Source organism: Microsporum canis, genomic scaffold (assembly GCF_000151145.1).
Source record: "Microsporum canis CBS 113480 supercont1.5 genomic scaffold, whole genome shotgun sequence".
Lineage (NCBI taxonomy): Eukaryota > Fungi > Ascomycota > Eurotiomycetes > Onygenales > Arthrodermataceae > Microsporum > Microsporum canis.
In genome coordinates, this window is record NW_003299165.1 from 1,176,332 (window position 1) to 1,189,589 (window position 13,258).

Sequence of the window (13,258 nt, forward strand, 5' to 3'; positions counted from 1 at the left end):
TGTGTAGTGGCAATTTAAACTGTTCACAATTATTTTTATTTCTGGTAACGCTTAATGAAGGAGCGAATCCTCGGATATAACAGGCATTATTCGTTCATTAGCCTATAATTGATAACTTAAATTCATTGTATCCTGCTATATTGGTTCTTACTACACCGCCAATATCATTCGTTCAATTCGGGATTGGGTGCAAAGCTAGATATCTCAATCCAGAAGTATTTCATTATATTATTAATAGCCCAATGCCTTTCTGGCGTCGATATTAATCTGTCAAATAGAATTGACGAACTTTGCAGTCTCAATGTCAATAGAGAGCGACGTCTCTCCAATCGCAGTGAGGTCTAAAACCCACTTTCCGCTCGATTTTTGTAGAACCAAGCCACCATCCTGAACCACCCGAAGGACCCGTCGGCTGGCTGCAACTTTAGTACCTGTTTGAGGGTCCCAAATCCATCCGTCCTTGAGCCACATCCACACCAGAAAAGCACACAGTTCTTTGTCCTTTGGACGGACTGACTTCCACTCTGGCAAGAACCCTTCTGGTGCACCTTTTCCATTCCAGTCTGCTGCCAGGCCACGTAATGCATCCCGACAGAATATCCTCCAGCTGTCTATAGCATAAGGTCCGATCCCAGGTAAATGACAAATCTCCCACGCAACTCGTGCATCGTTGTCTGCCAGAACTTCTTTACACCCAACGTCCAAGCCATCAGATTTATTAGGATAATGTAACTTTCGATACCGTTTCCCGCATTCAGGAATATTTTCCACCCATGACTTAGCCAGGGTGATGCACTTTTTAGCTCGCGAATTTTGAAACCCCAGTCGTTGAATTAAGGAGGCGAGCTCCTCAACATTAGCGTTGGCAAGAGATTCGGCTGTCGGGTACTGTTCAAAAACATTGTAGAGTATAGGTATTGCAGCCTCGCCCCTGGTTCGATTCAAAAATATAGTAGCAACAAGAAGACGAAATGGCTCATTGGCCAACTTCTCTTGAATTAATCCAAATGAAACAGCTGAAATGGAAGGAAACGGGAGACAAGATGTGACATCAGGACGTTTCCTCTTGAAATATGGCGATGTGTTTTGACCCTTTGCCATAGGAATGCCTGCTTGGGAGAATAAAAGAAAGAGAAAGGAAGTGGATCGCCCATTTCAAGCACAGCTGAAGTTGATGATCACGTGATATTTCCTACCTTGGGGTTGGCGTTGAATTCCTTCATCCCTAGATGTTCCTTTTTTGTATCATATATATATATATATAGAGTTGAGAAGGATAAAATTAGGCACTATAGTAGCTTGGTAAGCATCATATAAGATAAATAATAATGGCAATGTCTGAATGTTCATTAGATTGTTAGAGTTTACAAGGGATATCACTTTTAAGCAGCAAAAATCATTCGACTGGAGGGTATTAGTTTTTATTACAGATGTTAATGTGAAAAGAAAAATCACTGAGCACCTGCCACAACTTTTCAAGTAGTAGTTTCTTTTTGTGGACAGATACATCAATATTAGATAGTACCCATTTTCATACTCAACAGAAGCCGCAGCTGATCATCGTCAAGATTTAAGCGTTGATCAATATAACACCCAAACCTACTGCAGCAGCTAATCCAGCCTTCGCTGGCTCAGTTGCGGCGGCACCTGGCTGGGGTGAGCTCGTTGCAGTCGCTCCTCCTCCTCCTCCTCCTCCTCCGCCGCCGCCACCACCGCCTCCTCCTTCGGTTTCGGTTACTGTAGCCGTTGGACTAGGGGAACTGCTTGATTCTCCGCCTCCACCACCACCGTCTCCTCCCCCTCCACCTCCTCCACCAACATTCGTTGCAGCTGGCAAGGGAACCACAGAAGTAGGAGAAGGAATTCCATCTGTCAACGGGTCGGTGCTAGCAGCTGTATCATTCGCAAAGGCCGGTGGTGGTGGATCGGCATCTGGAACAGGTTTAACTGTATCGTTATTGGGGTTAAGAACACTAAATTTTAGTATTAATATCCTGCATTTCGCATTTCTTCCATAGGTTGTAAGAGGTTCTGGTAAAATGAGGCGGACATGCTTACTCTGATATGACGTGCAAAACTCCGTTGTTGACAAGGAGGTCGGTGGATTCAACCCTAGCAGAGTTTACATAGGCTCGCCCATCAACAATAGAGATGTGTAAATCTTTATCTGCGTAGGTTGAATGGCTCTCATCTTTCAGGTCTTGAGAGTATAGTACTTTACCCTTGACGATATGATAATTTGCAATTCTGCCAAGGTCTTCAGTAGAGATATTCTCAAAAGTGGACCCTATACGTTGAAATCCTAAATTTCTTGGGGCGAAGACAGTAATATCAGTTGGATCGTTGGCATTAGAGACAGCATTACCTCGCTGCAAGGCACCCTGGAAACTGGTGAGGTTTGCACCCTGGAGGGTCGCAGCGACGCTTTGGGGGAGAGTCAAAGGGTGGTCAATGACATGGATTACCCCATTATCAACATCTTGACCCTATATCCAGCATGTTAGACAGGATTCTGAGAATAGTATATCTATATAAAAATGTGGAACTGGTGTGGCTGCTTTACAGGCTTGATAATGGTCGAGTTGGCGTTTAAGCCGGAGATAGCGTAGTCTTTTCCGTCCTTTTCGACGAGCTGGACAACTTGGCCGGAGCTAACATTGGTAAAGCCATGGTCATCCAATTCCGTGGCTGGGAACTGTGGTGTAGTGGTGATTTGCTCCGAATTATGCAAGCCCTTCACAATCTGGTAGCTGAAGATCCCTTTCATGAGAGCTGAATTTGACGATGACCCGTTGTCATTTCCCTGACCTTGTCCCAAAAATTCACGGAAAGCACTGTTCTCGAGCGCCAGTATGGTAACGTTTTTGTGCTCGTCTAGCTCACCCTTAGCCTCAGGCGATTGGTTTAGGTATGCCGCCATATCTGATAGCTCCGGAATGCCTGAGATGTCTTCAGAAAAAGTTCTGGCCCAAGCCATAGTAGCCCACAGGGCTGTAAGAATGTAGCACAGCAGCATATTTTTTTTTTTTTTAATTTTCCTTGTAAGAAAGCCGAATATACGAAGGGGTATCAATTCAGCGATTATGCTGCAAAGTTGAGAAAAGAACTGGCCTTTACGCCTGGGCATATCAAGTAATGACTAGGGGTAGTCGGACACTTATGATATCAGTATACCGCCTTCTACACCCGTAGAGGCGGAGGATATGACGACATTGCATGTTGATGGGAAGGATGGTGAGTTAGAGACGGAGGCAAATGCAAGCACTAAACGTTCCAAGGCAACATAATATCACTATGGCAAATTGGTGTTGCAGAAACCGTTATCAAAAGTACCCCACCCAGAAAGATTATTTTGAACCCTATTATTTTAAGTAACGTGGTTGAATTAGTATCAGGACCTGTCATATGTATCAAGCATCTTGTATGGAAATAGTCGGAGTGAACATATTTTCGGGGCTCACACGGCAATGATTATATAATGAAACTAAAAATCACATGATCTAACGGCTGTTCATGCTGACTAATACAAAATAGTGCAGCAGATACGGATGTTGCGCAGTTTGGCCAAAGAGACCGTCAAATAAAATTACATCCAGGTAATAGATTAGAGAAGAGATAAATAGGAAAACAGACAATATTTGGATGGTATATACATACTATAATATGGGGTCCACAAAAGGCGGGTGATAGTCGCCTCGTGGTGGCGCATAACTATGGGGCTGGCGCCAAATTTAAGAGCTTACTGTAACGTTGGTACAACACTCTCGTCAATATCCAAGACGAGATGAAGTCATAATAGAACTGTTCCGTATACAACTTCATGTATGTTCGAAGTTCTGTTAGAAGCGTTAAGACCCAGAGCAAGAAGGTTCAGGTAAAATCAATAATATTTAATAGTTATAGCTAAGATCTAACTTTCTAGTTGCAAGTCCTTCCTAGCCAGCCAGATTACCAGAGCCGTGGAATCGTAAACATCTCTCATTGCCCTTATAAATTCCTTACTCTAACAGCCGGACCATTTCTATATCAGGTAACTAAACGACAAATCCTCCAGAGTTAGCTAGTCGTGGTTCTCCAGAGGCTTCGAAAACGCCATTCCTCAATCTCATGATAGACTCGACTGTGCTCCCCGACTTCTCTCTGGTGACATTGTGTTTTCGTGAAATCATAAACTGCACGGTCCTCTTATCAAATTCATCCTCCATCAGAACAACGTTAGGAACGAGTTGATCGTGTAGTCGCGGAGCTCTAAGGGCTTGTCGAACATTCATTTTTCTATCCATGACGTTCACCACGCTTTGGAGGGTACCAGTGATGATCTGCGAGCCGCCTGCAGCACCGCTGATGAAGAACAGCGAACCGTCTGGGCGTGTGATGATAGTAGGGCAGATGGAGGAGAGGGGTCGTTTGCCTGGGCGGATGAAGTTGGAAGGTGAGGGCTTGTAACCAAAGGAGTTGCTGCGATCGGGGATGGAGAAATCATCCATCTCGTTGTTCATGATGATTCCGGTCTCGGGGACAATAACACGGCTACCAAAGTAGAGGTTGATTGTTGTTGTCAAACTGACGGCCATACCAGTGCGGTCGGCAGTAGAAATGTGGGAGGTTCCGGGGCTAGAGTGGACTATTCAGTATTCTGAACGACAGGTAAGATTGAATAGTTTGACATACGTGTTCAAGCTCTCGAGGCCCTTGGGGTCATATACCCCTATATCCTGCGTATATTTGTCGGAGATGTTCATACGGTTGTGGTTGGCAACCTCGTCAGAAATCATTTTCTTCTGGTAATCGGTGAGATTAGGGAAGAAAAGCGGATCGCCCAACTCGGTTCTCTGATGATCATGTTAGCTCGGAACGAGTAAAAGACATCTTCGCATAGAGGTATCATACCTGTCCGTATCCAAATCGGATGGCCTCATCCATTCTATGAATACTCAGTGGCACAGGGTCGGAACGGAATAATTTCGTGTATCCGTTGAGTAGTTTCAGGATACTCAGGAGCACGACTCCACTAGAGGGAGCAGTTGTGCTGGTGACTGTCATACCACGGTACTCAATTTGGGCAGTCGGCCTAGAAGCAACGGTGTAGTTCTTCAAGTCTTCGAGGGTCATGGTGCCGTTTGCTGCACGGACGGCATTGACCATAGCCTCCGCCATAGGTCCAGTGTAGAACGCATCGGCACCATATCTGGCAATTTTATCCAGGGTGTCACTATAGCGTCTACGGGTGATGATGTCACCGACCTTGAGAAGGGATCCTTGTGGTGCAAAATCGACAGCCCAAGTAGGGTTGTCAGAAAGGAAGTTCCCACTCTTTGTGGCAGATGCCATGATGCGCGCGAGGTCTTCGGTGACACGGAACCCGTCTCGAGCAGTGCGGATGGCGGGTTCCATAACGGTTCTCCAGGGCAGCTTTCCATAGTTCTTGTGGAGGTATTCTAAGCCGCGAACTTCACCAGGTACACCACTGCAAGGGAAACAAGTCAAACAAAGCTCAGCAGGGCAGATTCACCAAAAGTGCTCATACCTTGCGAGGCCGCCAGAAGTAGAACCATCAGTGTTGTTCTTGAACATGTCCTGGAATGCCGCAGCGGGGGCAGTCTCTCTAAAGTCGATAAACTCATAGGTACCATTTGGCGCGCGGATGAGCATAAAGCCACCACCGCCGATGCCGCTGTGATACATAGCTGCATAGACGCAATACACATCAGCCAATGAATCTATTATTCGCAATCCAACTGGCTACTTACAAGTAACACCGACACAGAAGACGGTAGCGACCATCTATTTGGGAAAGAAACCGTTTAACTGCAGGTACTTGAATAGACCTCGACACATGGCAAATGTAAAAAGAAAAGAAAAATAATATGTATCAACTTACAGCATCTGCAGCATTGCCGCCTAGTTTCAACATGTCGGCACCGTGTTCACTGCACATGGAATTCTCACTGGCGACGGCTCCTAAGCGGCCATTATGATGAGTCGATGACCGGGGGACGCTCCGGGAAAACAGCCATGGAGCTGCATCTGTCACCTGGGCAAGGGAAGAGAGCAGGTAGAGTCCCGTGCAGAGCAGATTCATTGCTGCAGGCGCCATGATGAAAGAATTTACAGTGAAGAATCCCCTATCTCGCGAAAGAGAGCAAGAATCACCTCCGCAACCAAGGGGAGAGGGGGATCCTCGGCACATATATATATATATGTCTATCCATGTATGAAGAAAATTTAAGCGGGAAAAACCTTGTCAGGGCTCCCCGTATTTTACTGTGTATACAACCATCGTCATCCCTCCCTTCTTCCTCCCTAGCATCTTCCCTTCCCTTGCTCCGCTATTATTGGAGCCCATTGGCCGATGCAACAGCGGTAAAGCCTGAGGGAGGAGTGTTTCCACCCTTTACCTCTTGTTCGCTCAAAGGACGAGTTGGCCGTGTGATCACGCATGAAGCTAGTGTGATGCCGAACAGGGTACTCCACATAGATATAAACCCAACGGCCAGACAACCAACGGGACCGTTGTAACCCGCACTAAAGCCCACCATAATATATGCAGGCATTAAGGCTCTCTTTCCGAGGCAGGTGGAGGAATGGAGAGTCTCTTTGTTCTCCATGTTCACGGAAGGGCGTCCAGGGGTTCAAAGTAAACTAGAACGAAAAAAACTCTACCTCCACAGCGCCGAAATGCCGGAAACTTCGGCAATTCAGGCTGGGGGCAACTCATAAGGTGGTATTTCTCTCAGAGATATCTCCATGATAGCGAGTTTTTAGGAGAGGCAGTTTAATCTTTCTTCTTTTTTTTTTTTCGGTTTAAGGCTTTCCACAAGCCATTATCAACGGTGGGTGGCCAGAGGCTCAGGCGGGCGACTTTTGGGAACGAACCAGAGCTTGATATGGACAAGCAACTAGCTTCCGATATCGATCATGCGGCCTTGGGAGGATCTGAGAGATGGTGCACTTGACGTGCGAAGTTCTCGTGGACGACACAGAGTGGTTCAGAGGGAAGAGGTGTATAATATGACCCATATGCCGATAATGTCTGAGGCTGAATATTCTGTCCTTCTGATTTTCGTCTTTCCTCCATCGGCGGCTCTCCTGGCCTGGCTATTCCTCCATCATCTATCATCGGCTGCCCGGTATTTTTTGGAACTTCTTCGTTGCCTTTTTGATGTGGTTTGATTAGTCAGCACAAAAAAAAAGTTATCTCACGCATATCTTCCCAATGCGGTAAGTCGGTCGCTTTAAGTCTATGATCGAGGTTGATATCTTCTGTATGATACAAAGGTGTGTAGACATTATTATACGCCATATATGCAGTTGAGTCCACACTTCTTCCCGCTGCAGTCTATAACTAGCGGTTAAAGTCAGTTTGCATACTTAGAGGAAAGTCGATAGATGGTTTTCTACCGAGTTTCCAACCAACGAAATGACTATTGTCCAATGCAGTAGAGAATCATAAATGTGTAACTTCATGCTCGATCTATCAAGTTTGCGCCACTAGCTTCCACGTTGTACATAGTAGTTAACCCAAGAGGGAAAATTAATCCTTGATTCGAAAGTTCAAGACGGCTAGGTTTTCACTGCTTGTTCAAGTTCTAGAACTCACGACAGCAATACTTCTTTGCGCTTCAGATGTCTAAATTTAGTTTTAAGCGCACATGGATATCCCAAAATTCTATTTCGCCAATCTTGTCTTCCAAAGTTCCCTACTATTCCTCTGGGCTCAAGAGTACTCTTTGGCTTATAGTAATATGTTATTCGGTATGCCAACAAAAGCATTATATTATAGCTGTGGTGCTAACTGTCAGATAATCCTGATCGATAGGCCTTTCGTTCAGCTGGAACTGCACCCAACCCGTCTTGCCACTCTGAATGCATTGAATTTCAATGCTTATAAGGCTGATCATCCAGAAGATGTAATGGGTTTTCAATCGGCTTCGCATAATGGACTTCGTAGTAATTAGACCAAGAGATAATGTAGGTAAACTTTCCAGGTTAGGACGGTGGACGACTATTATACAAAAATTAGCAACGCATTCCGCATCAAGCTTGATAGAGAACGATTTGTGTATTGAGTAGCCTGGTGTCATTTTAAATGGTGCCGATTGAGGGTATTAAAGCACCCCAGACTTATCATCAGGGAGCTGGGCAGAGAAGTAGGCAAGAAAATTTATATCAAGCACCTCAGGCATGGTAAGCTTTTCAAAAGCCACAGGTAGCTAGTGAACTATTCATCATATGCGAACATAAAACGGGTATAAGTGCGAGAAGAGGGTGACTTTGTATAGGAATGGCCAAACATATAGAGAATTCTTTGTTCAGACGGCGGAGATTGGCGGACTGGAGGACGCTGGGAGTCAATGTCATCCCTTCGACTTAATTGAGGGTCAATTTAAGATATTTAGAGTTAGATCTTTCTAGGCAGTCATACGGTAGAGGCCTGGATAATGCTAGTATGTAGGTTCTGCCGTAGTACCAATAAAGAGATTGGTCAAGCGGATAGTTCTGAGGTGTGCTGGTTGCCTTACTCCTTAAAGTAAGGCCTGTACGGACAAGGGGAAAGAGTATGTACGTGCTCCGCTGCGAGCAGCAAGTCTCCATCGTATCCCTACATATATGCCTATCACTGATGCAGACGTTATCGCCATGATAGCCTCTACCATGTGCGGTGAGTAAGTAAGATGCTAAACCGAACTCCAGGGCCTGAGTTTTATATCACGTGACACTTGGCGCTTGTAGAGCTTTGAAGGTGCGCCAACAAGACAAGAAGAAGCAGAAAAGAGAAGAAAAGAACAGCAACTCACACCTGGGCAGCATTTCTCTGGACGTCGGAGCTCGAAGCCACCGCCTATTTAGATATACCTTACATCTCTTTTGGACAGATTATCATGGCAGGCGTCCTCGTCGATACGCCACTGAGCGCTCCATCACTACCAAAGGCTGCTCTCAACGATGCGATACCAGACATCGACCCGCTCGAGGGCTCGACGAATGATGAAGATGGATACTCTATCTTAAAACGATACCAGAGACATCTAGAGTATGTCCTGGGCGGGATTGCCACGACCATGTTTGGGAAGTTGCTAACTCTTTGTCGAATAGGTATATACAGCTACAAGAAGAATATATCAAGGATGAACAAAGGTGAGCAGCATATGGAAGAGACAGAGTGAAGGGCTGCTCTAGATACTGACTATATGACCAGGAGTCTTAAGCGAGAGCTTGTCCGGGCACAGGAGGAGATCAAGCGTATTCAGAGTGTACCTTTGGTCATTGGGCAGTTTATGGAGGCAATCGATCAAAAGTACGTAATTTATCTCCCACCCGAGGAGAAAACCAGTGCTAATCTACCTCTTCGCAGTACCGGTATCGTCCAGTCGTCGACAGGCTCTAATTACGTCGTCCGTATCCTATCTACCCTTGATCGGGAGAAGCTGAAGCCCTCGTCCTCCGTCGCTCTCCACCGCCACTCCAACTCCCTCGTTGATATTCTTCCCCCAGAGGCAGACTCGTCCATTGCCATGCTTGGAACGAATGAGAAGCCGGACGTTACGTATGCGGATGTCGGTGGACTAGATATGCAGAAGCAAGAGATCAGAGAAGCTGTCGAGCTACCACTCACCCATTTCGACCTCTACAAGCAAATTGGTATACTGCACACTATTATTCTTACATACCAAAACTCTAGGATTCACGCTAATATGTTTACATTCTAGGTATCGATCCACCTCGCGGTGTACTGCTATACGGCCCTCCAGGTACCGGCAAGACGATGTTGGTCAAGGCTGTCGCCAACAGCACAACCGCCAACTTCATCCGAGTAGTAGGATCCGAGTTTGTGCAGAAATACCTGGGTGAAGGTCCTCGAATGGTCCGTGATGTATTCCGGATGGCCCGCGAGAACTCACCAGCCATCATCTTCATCGACGAGATTGACGCTATTGCCACGAAGCGTTTCGACGCCCAGACCGGTGCAGACAGAGAAGTGCAGCGTATCCTTCTCGAGCTGCTCAACCAGATGGACGGTTTCGACCAGACTAGCAATGTCAAGGTTATCATGGCCACTAACCGAGCAGACACCCTTGACCCAGCCCTGCTCCGTCCTGGTCGACTTGACCGTAAGATTGAGTTCCCATCGCTGCGAGATCGACGAGAACGACGTCTGATCTTCACCACTATTGCGGGCAAGATGTCCCTCTCGCCAGAAGTCGACCTGGATTCGCTCATCGTTCGTAACGACCCCCTGTCCGGAGCTGTTATCGCAGCCATCATGCAGGAGGCTGGGCTACGTGCTGTGCGGAAGAACAGATACAACATCATCCAGTCCGACCTTGAGGATGCTTACTCGAGCCAGGTCAAGGGAGGACAAGATGCTGACAAGTATGTTACCCCCCTCATACTCCTTATTTCAAATCCAACCGAGCTAACCCTTCTCCTTTTACAGGTTCGACTTTTATCGCTAAACATGTCCAGGGTAACTGGGTGGTCATTTATACCGTGTCTTTGCGTGATCCTGTCTGTACCATTAGAGAGTTAACCCAAGCGTTCATGCCTATCCTGTAGCTCTTTCTAGCTGTGCTAGTGTATCACCTGTAGTTGACTATATATAAGTTGTTGGTGGTTGCCTTGTGCCTGGGCCGAGACACGTCATAATGGAGGCAGCCTGGGGGCGGTCACGTGGTAGTCGTCATCGGCCCGCCCAGAGTTTCTTCCTTCTCCGGGGCAACCTCCAACCTCTTCTCTCCAACCTCTTCCCTTCTCTTCTGCTACATCTTTATCACATCCTCATCTCTATCACACCCGACAGCTTCATTTTCATCGAAAGAACCATCGTCTAGCACAGTCCTATCCCCCGAGCCATCATGAAGGGCTCACTCTTGCTTGCCGGTGCGACCCTGCTCGGCTGTACCTCTGCGAAGCTCCACAGCCTGAAGCTCAAGAAGGTCTCCCTCAAGGAACAGCTTGTATGTTATTCACTGTTTACTGTTATGAAAGTAACTACGTTTTCTGGTACCATGGTGCTGACCCAATATTATGTAGGAGCATGCCGACATTGACGTCCAGATCAAGTCTCTTGGTCAGAAGTACATGGGAATCCGCCCAGGACAGCATGAGCAGCAGATGTTCAAGGAACAGACTCCCATCGAAGCTGAATCTGGACACAATGTTCTCATCGACAACTTCCTCAACGCACAGTGTATGCTCTCGTTTCTTTGACCTTAAAACATGTGGATGGCTGCTAACCGCCGCGCAGACTTCTCGGAAATCTCCATCGGAACTCCTCCACAGACCTTCAAGGTCGTTCTTGATACCGGAAGCTCCAACCTTTGGGTCCCAGGCAAGGACTGCTCGTCCATAGCTTGCTTCCTTCACAGCACCTATGACTCCTCTGCCTCGTCCACCTTCACCAGGAACGGCACGAGTTTCGCCATCCGCTACGGCTCTGGCAGCCTAGAGGGTTTCGTTTCTCAGGACAACGTCCAAATCGGCGATATGAAGATCAAAAACCAGCTCTTTGCTGAGGCTACCAGCGAGCCAGGCCTTGCTTTCGCATTTGGCCGCTTCGACGGTATCCTTGGCATGGGCTATGACACCATCTCAGTCAACAAGATCACTCCTCCATTCTACAAGATGGTTGAGCAGGGTCTAGTTGACGAGCCTGTGTTTAGCTTCTACTTGGGCGACACCAACAAGGATGGTGACCAGTCCGTCGTTACCTTTGGAGGTGCCGATAAGAGCCACTACACCGGTGACATCACCACTATCCCACTCCGTCGCAAGGCCTACTGGGAGGTTGAGTTTAACGCCATCACCCTCGGCAAGGACACAGCTACTCTTGACAACACTGGAATTATCCTTGACACCGGCACTTCCCTCATTGCCCTGCCAACTACTTATGCTGAGATGATGTAAGTCTCTTTCCCGTCATACGTATTGTCCTAGACTCTCTGCGCTACTCTCTCCCCCTTGACACAGTATTTCAAAATCCTGGAACGGTCAGTACACCATCGACTGTGCCAAGCGGGATTCTCTACCCGACCTCACCTTCACCCTAAGTGGCCACAACTTCACCATCGGACCTTACGACTACACTTTGGAAGTGTCTGGCACCTGCATCAGTAGTTTCATGGGAATGGACTTCCCTGAGCCTGTCGGACCCCTTGCTATCCTCGGTGACTCGTTCTTGAGACGCTGGTACTCTGTCTACGACCTGGGCAAGGGCACCGTTGGCCTAGCCAAGGCCAAGTAAATGCCAGATAAGATCTTATCTGTTCCTTTTGCCAGCCTCATGTGTAGAACAAGGGATATACACACCTCTAGTTGAATGCTGTTCAATATCATATATGTGTGTGATATGGGTGTCTTTTCCCGTCTAGAACATCTCTGCAGATTCCAAAATGGACGCTACCTTTGCATAATCGGTGTGTCGCAGAGGTAGCTATCGTTGAGATATTATGTTCGGTTTACGTTGATGGTCGCCGTCATGGATATGTTTATTTTTACTTATCCAAAGCTGCTCCTAAAGCTTCTCGTTGTTGTTCATCTACTGTTATTCTTATCATCTCCTGTATCTATGTAACTAAGCTATGACCCGGATCCTGGTTTAAGCAGAAGCATTCATCTAAACGCATAGAATGACCGCCGTAAGATCAAACCATCTGCAACTAGAGAACTTTGCACCTCGCAAGGGCTGGCATGTAAGAATGTGTTAGCCTGACCGACCATCTTTCCGTTCTTCTTGTCGCGGCAAACAACCTTAAAATAGCGCCGCTGGTTCGCCTTCGACTCGCCCGCAAACTTGCTTCTTACAACAGAAAATACAAAAAGAAGAAGAAGAAACGAGAAAAAAAAAAACTTCCTTCAGCTAACACGCCAGACAGGCATTATTTAGTCTTCGATCTTTTACGTAGCAGACAGCAGCTATCTCTCCCTCTCCGTTCTATACTGCGACTCCTATTGCCACCCATAAACACTTCGATGCTACAGCCCAACAGCAAACCTCCAAGGCTCGCCGCTCTCCATTCACCACGCTTCTAAACTCACAATTCAAGCTATAGTCACTCTATTCAAAGTGTCTACAAGGACTGCAGCATTGAATACCCTTTCCATTCACTCTGACGCAATAGCCGTCTTGGATTATGGCAGCTTAAAATACCGTGGAAATCAAGGACCATCGCCATCCATCCTCGCTACATAACGCAGCCCGAAGCGCATTGTCACATTACCTTCTTATCAGACATCAAATATTCTCGTCTCCATATAT

The 13,258-nt window shown here is 46.8% G+C and overlaps 6 protein-coding genes across 6 annotated transcripts; 2 read left to right on the forward strand and 4 right to left on the reverse strand.

Moving 5' to 3' along the window:
• Nucleotides 1-270: 270 nt before the first annotated feature.
• MCYG_05522 (methyl-CpG binding domain-containing protein 4) lies at nt 271-1,101 on the reverse strand (the record flags this gene model as incomplete). The annotated part of the gene is made up of 1 exon (XM_002845607.1): nt 271-1,101. The coding sequence occupies one exon, from the start codon at nt 1,099-1,101 to the stop codon at nt 271-273; it is 831 nt and encodes a 276-aa protein (XP_002845653.1).
• Nucleotides 1,102-1,414: 313 nt separating this feature from the next.
• On the reverse strand, nt 1,415-2,920 carry MCYG_05523 (conserved hypothetical protein; the record flags this gene model as incomplete). Its single annotated transcript, XM_002845608.1, has 5 exons — nt 1,415-1,489; nt 1,604-1,973; nt 2,059-2,302; nt 2,366-2,486; nt 2,564-2,920. The coding sequence occupies 5 exons, from the start codon at nt 2,918-2,920 to the stop codon at nt 1,415-1,417; spliced, it is 1,167 nt and encodes a 388-aa protein (XP_002845654.1).
• A 1,114-nt stretch (nt 2,921-4,034) lies between these two features.
• MCYG_05524 (gamma-glutamyltranspeptidase) lies at nt 4,035-6,097 on the reverse strand (the record flags this gene model as incomplete). The annotated part of the gene is made up of 6 exons (XM_002845609.1): nt 4,035-4,614; nt 4,672-4,832; nt 4,891-5,467; nt 5,528-5,687; nt 5,751-5,784; nt 5,882-6,097. 6 exons carry the CDS (start codon nt 6,095-6,097, stop codon nt 4,035-4,037), a joined length of 1,728 nt encoding a protein of 575 aa, XP_002845655.1.
• Nucleotides 6,098-6,916: 819 nt separating this feature from the next.
• Nucleotides 6,917-7,303, reverse strand: MCYG_05525 (uncharacterized protein; the record flags this gene model as incomplete). Its single annotated transcript, XM_002845610.1, has 2 exons — nt 6,917-7,155; nt 7,204-7,303. The coding sequence occupies 2 exons, from the start codon at nt 7,301-7,303 to the stop codon at nt 6,917-6,919; spliced, it is 339 nt and encodes a 112-aa protein (XP_002845656.1).
• A 1,579-nt stretch (nt 7,304-8,882) lies between these two features.
• Nucleotides 8,883-10,457, forward strand: MCYG_05526 (26S protease regulatory subunit 6B; the record flags this gene model as incomplete). Its single annotated transcript, XM_002845611.1, has 5 exons — nt 8,883-9,034; nt 9,200-9,298; nt 9,356-9,642; nt 9,711-10,374; nt 10,439-10,457. The coding sequence occupies 5 exons, from the start codon at nt 8,883-8,885 to the stop codon at nt 10,455-10,457; spliced, it is 1,221 nt and encodes a 406-aa protein (XP_002845657.1).
• A 399-nt stretch (nt 10,458-10,856) lies between these two features.
• MCYG_05527 (vacuolar protease A) lies at nt 10,857-12,244 on the forward strand (the record flags this gene model as incomplete). The annotated part of the gene is made up of 4 exons (XM_002845612.1): nt 10,857-10,958; nt 11,035-11,191; nt 11,249-11,903; nt 11,971-12,244. 4 exons carry the CDS (start codon nt 10,857-10,859, stop codon nt 12,242-12,244), a joined length of 1,188 nt encoding a protein of 395 aa, XP_002845658.1.
• Between the last annotated feature and the right edge of the window lie 1,014 nt (nt 12,245-13,258).